General features: G+C 66.8%; 1 protein-coding gene across 1 annotated transcript; it reads left to right on the forward strand.

Annotated features, from left to right (window-relative positions):
* Positions 534–3,658, forward strand: IRF7 (interferon regulatory factor 7). Its single transcript, XM_018043034.1, has 9 exons — positions 534–661; positions 958–1,250; positions 1,334–1,496; positions 1,583–1,790; positions 2,045–2,103; positions 2,192–2,369; positions 2,652–3,179; positions 3,252–3,370; positions 3,445–3,658. The coding sequence occupies exons 2-9, from the start codon at positions 1,231–1,233 to the stop codon at positions 3,610–3,612; spliced, it is 1,443 nt and encodes a 480-aa protein (XP_017898523.1). The 5' UTR covers positions 534–661; positions 958–1,230; the 3' UTR covers positions 3,613–3,658.

The raw sequence follows: 4,186 nt of genomic DNA on the forward strand, positions 1-4,186 counted from the left end.
CAGAACAGAGGATATGGACGGACGGAACCCAGAGTCACGAAGTTGGGGCCCGAACCCCTTCCACTGGCTTCCTCGGGGCGGCCCTCAGGCAAGACTTCCGACCCCCCCCCCCACCACTACCTTTCTTTCCGGGTCGCCGGTGTTTTCCCATCCCTTTCCAAGTATTTTAATCTCGACAGTATTTGAATATTATTGCCTGAGGAACTGTCACTGGTTAAGAATCCAAGGAGCGCGGCCGCAGCCCCTCCCACGCACCCATCGCCCGCTCTTCCGCTCCGCGACGCGCCAGGTTTTGTTTCTGGAACCCTCGGCTTATCCCACGGCCTCTCCCGGGACGCTGGTTGCTGGCCCCAGGCCCCGCTGCGCTGGGTGAGCGAGGGGAGCGGCTGGGCCGCATCGGGGCTGGGTCCAGGGTTGCCAGGACCCCGGTGCCGCCTCCCGCCGCGGCCCAAGAGCCGGTCCTGCGCACCTGCGCTCGGCTCCGCTCCAGGCGCACGTGACTCCCTCCCCGGCACCTGGAGCTCCGCCCCGGCCCGGCCCCGCCCCCGGCCCGGCCCCGCCCCCGCCACCATAAAAGCGGTTGCTCGCGAGCCCCAGGGGATCAATCTCCCCACGAGTGACTCCGCGTCCTGAGGCTGGACGCGGCCCGAACCTGCGCCAGGTACTGGGGAGGCCCAACCCGGGAAGAACCCGAGTGTAAGGCCTCGTCGGACTCCGGGGTCGATTCTCGGAGCAGTGACCACGGAGGTCGGCGGAAGGCATGGGTCCGGGACGCGCTTCGCAGAGCAGTGACCAGGGGGGGCGGGCTGCACGGATGACGGCGCGGGGCCCGGGTCTGGACCTCGGGGACCTGGACGGGGAGGTGGCGGTGGCGCGCGGGGCGTGGCGGGTTAGGTTTCGTTTTCCCGCAACGCCGGGTTTCGTTTTCCTGCGGCCGTTCCCGTCGCGCGCCCGTAGGGCCCAGCCCGGACGCCGGCTCAAAACCTGTGACGCGTCGTGCGCGCACCGGCCGCATCTGTAGCCACATCCAGCGCCGTCTTGGCCAGGACTCACCTCCGCAACGCCGTGACGGGAAGCCCGCATCTGTGACCCCCCAACACCCGGGACTACCTGTGGAGACTCACAAGACAACCTTCCTCTCCTGCGCCAACCCCCGACCGCCCCGAGACCCCAGCCCTCTGCGCGGAGGGCGTGCCACTGTCTCCAGGCCCAGCCTTTGCGGAGGGACCAATGGCCGAGGCTCCAGACCGGTGAGCCCGCCTCCCTGCCCGGTGCGGGCCCCACGCCCCCGGCGGCCCCCTTGCGCCCTGACACCTGGCTGCTCCGCCCGCAGGGGAACCCCGCGCGTGCTCTTCGGAGACTGGCTTCTGGGCGAGGTCAGCAGCGGCCGCTATGAGGGGCTACGGTGGCTGGACGCGGCCCGAACGCGCTTCCGCGTACCCTGGAAGCATTTCGCGCGGAAGGACCTGGGTGAAGCAGATTCGCGCATTTTTAAGGTGAGACCCCAGTTCTGCCCGGGCCGGGGAGGGCCGGCCCAGCTCCGCAAGTCCAGGCCACGTGCTCTACATTCTGTCTTTCTCAGGCCTGGGCCGTGGCCCGAGGCAGGTGGCCGCCCCGCAGCGGTGGAGGTGCCCGGCCGATCCCTGAGAGTGCGCTGCGGGCCTCCTGGAAAACCAACTTCCGCTGCGCTCTGCACAGCACGCAGCGCTTCGTGATGTTGGAAGACAACTCGGGGGACCCTACCGACCCTCATAAGGTGTACAAGATCAGCTCTGAGCCGGGGTGCCGAGGTGAGGAAGGCCGGGGTTTGGGGTGCTGCGGGCAGGGGGACTGTGCTATGTCCTGGGAGTAGCTGCTAAGTCAGATTTTAGGTTTTAGAAACTGGCGTGGGAGAAGCTGGTGCCAGTTGGGGGGGTGGCAGCGCTGGAGTGAAGGGAGCCCTCTGGGGCTCCAAGGGGAAGCACAGCTCAGCTTCCGGGGGCAAGGGGGCGTTGACATCCAGGCGCCTCACTTCAGCGTTTCCCCAACCCTAATTCTCCCCCAGAAGGCCTAGGCTTTGACCAGGGGGAGGACGAGGCCCTAGAAGATGCCCCACCTGCAAGGGTAAGGCCGCTCTGCATCCGGGGTTGAGGCCGCTCCCTCTCTGGGCCTGGGGGCAGCTCCTTTATGCTGGCGCTGTCCTCTTCTGCAGGGCACGCTCCCGGGGCCATGCCTGGCAGCAGATACTGGTGAGAGCCTGGGGCACCGGCTGAACCCTGAACCCTGCCCCCCAAGCCTAGCTGGAGATGCCGGGGACATCTTGATCCAGGCGCTGCAGCAGAGCTGCTTGGAGGACCATCTTCTGGATCTGATCTCCCCAGAGGCTCCTGGTGAGGGCCTCTTGCAGGGGGTGGGGAGTGCTCTACCCTGCAGGGACAGGCAAGACAGCAGAGTGCAGCCCGGGGGAGGGGGTGCTTGGCAGGGATGGTGCTGGTCACAGCTGGGCCGGTATAGCTGGGCCTCCGCAGGCCCAGAGCCCTCTGCTTGAGAGCTGTACTTGCCACAGAGGTGGTGCCTCCAGCCTCAGGCCACAGCCCCAGGAGCCAGGGAACATTTGGCAAAGGGAGGACCTGGGGGCCCAGGTGTCAGCTCAGGCTTCTCTTCCTTTCCAGACGCGGGCCCACCCCCAGAGCCCTGGCAGCCCCCAGAGGCGGAGCCGCACGTGGGAGCCTCTGCCAGTGCGTGTGCGCCGGCGGCGGGGGCGCCGCCCCTGGCTGGCCCTGGCTGCTCACAGCTTGGTCTGCAGCCAGAGCCCAGCCTAGGGGCCCTGGACTTGACCATCCTGTATAAAGGCCGGACAGTGCTGCAGGAGGTGGTGGGGCGTCCAAGCTGTGTGCTCCTGTACGGCCCTCCCAGCGTAGCTGGAGAGGCTCTGGGGCCCCAGCAGGTCGCCTTCCCCAGCCCCGCCGAGCTGCCCGACCAGAAGCAGCTCCACTACACAGAGAAGCTGCTTCAGCACGTGGCCCCTGGCCTGCAGCTGGAGCTCCGGGGGCCGCGGCTTTGGGCCCGGCGCCTGGGCAAGTGCAAAGTCTACTGGGAGGTGGGGGGCCCCCTGGGCTCGGCCAGCGCCTCCAGCCCCGCTCGCCTGCTGCCCCGGGACTGTGACACGCCCATCTTTGACTTCGGCACCTTCTTCCAAGGTCAGTGACACCCCTGCCCTGGGGCTGTGGGCCCTCCGTGCCCCGCCCCCTCACCAGAGCCCTGCTCCACAGAACTGGTGGAGTTCCGGGCCCGGCAGTGCCGCAGCTCCCCGCACTACACCATCTACCTGGGCTTCGGGCAGGACCTGTCAGTGGGGAGGCCCAAGGAGAAGAGCCTGGTCCTGGTGAAGGTGAGGGGCCAGGTCCCCGGCCGGGGGGAGGCTGCACACAGCCCCCACCTGGCCTGACAGCACCCTCCCTGCAGCTGGAGCCGTGGCTGTGCCGGGCGTACCTGGAGGCTGTGCAACGCGAAGGTGTGTCCTCCCTGGACAGTGGCAGCCTCAGCCTCTGCCTCTCCAGCTCTAACAGCCTCTACGAGGACCTGGAGCACTTCCTGGAGCACTTCATGATGGAGGTGGAACAGGCTGCCTAGGCCAGACCCCCAACCCCTCCCAATCCAATAAAAAGATCTAAGGGGACCTGGCTGGTGGTCCAGTGGTTCAGACTCCACACTTCCGATGCAGGGGACACAGGTTCAGTCCCTGGTTGGGGAACTAAGATCCTACATGCCACACAGCTTGGCCAAGAAAAAAAGAAAAAGCTTCTAAGAACCATGCCAGTGTCCACTGGGGGTAGGCTTGAAGCTTGGGCTCTGGAGGGGCATGGTGGATTCAGTGGATCACACTGTGGGCCCCGCCCCCGACAGGCCCCTGTACACACCCCTTCCCTCTTCTTCACCTTGCAAGCTCTGGCCACGCAGATGTCCCCCGGTGCCCGAGGGGCAGCCCCTGGGCCCCTCTGCTGCAGACGGGGGCTCTGCCTGCTGTGCCCAAGGCCTGTTTCTGGCCAGTGCCAGCTGCCAGCAGGGTGCCACCTGGGAGGTGGGGGCCCAAATATAAACTCGAGCAACTGTCTGTGAAACACAAGGGAGCAGAAGGCTGACTAGGGGAGAAGCCCCCCGCCCGGGCCCGCGCTCTCACCACCTTTCAAGTACCGAGCCAGACATG

Source organism: Capra hircus, chromosome 29, assembly GCF_001704415.2.
Source record: "Capra hircus breed San Clemente chromosome 29, ASM170441v1, whole genome shotgun sequence".
NCBI classification, from domain to species: domain Eukaryota; kingdom Metazoa; phylum Chordata; class Mammalia; order Artiodactyla; family Bovidae; genus Capra; species Capra hircus.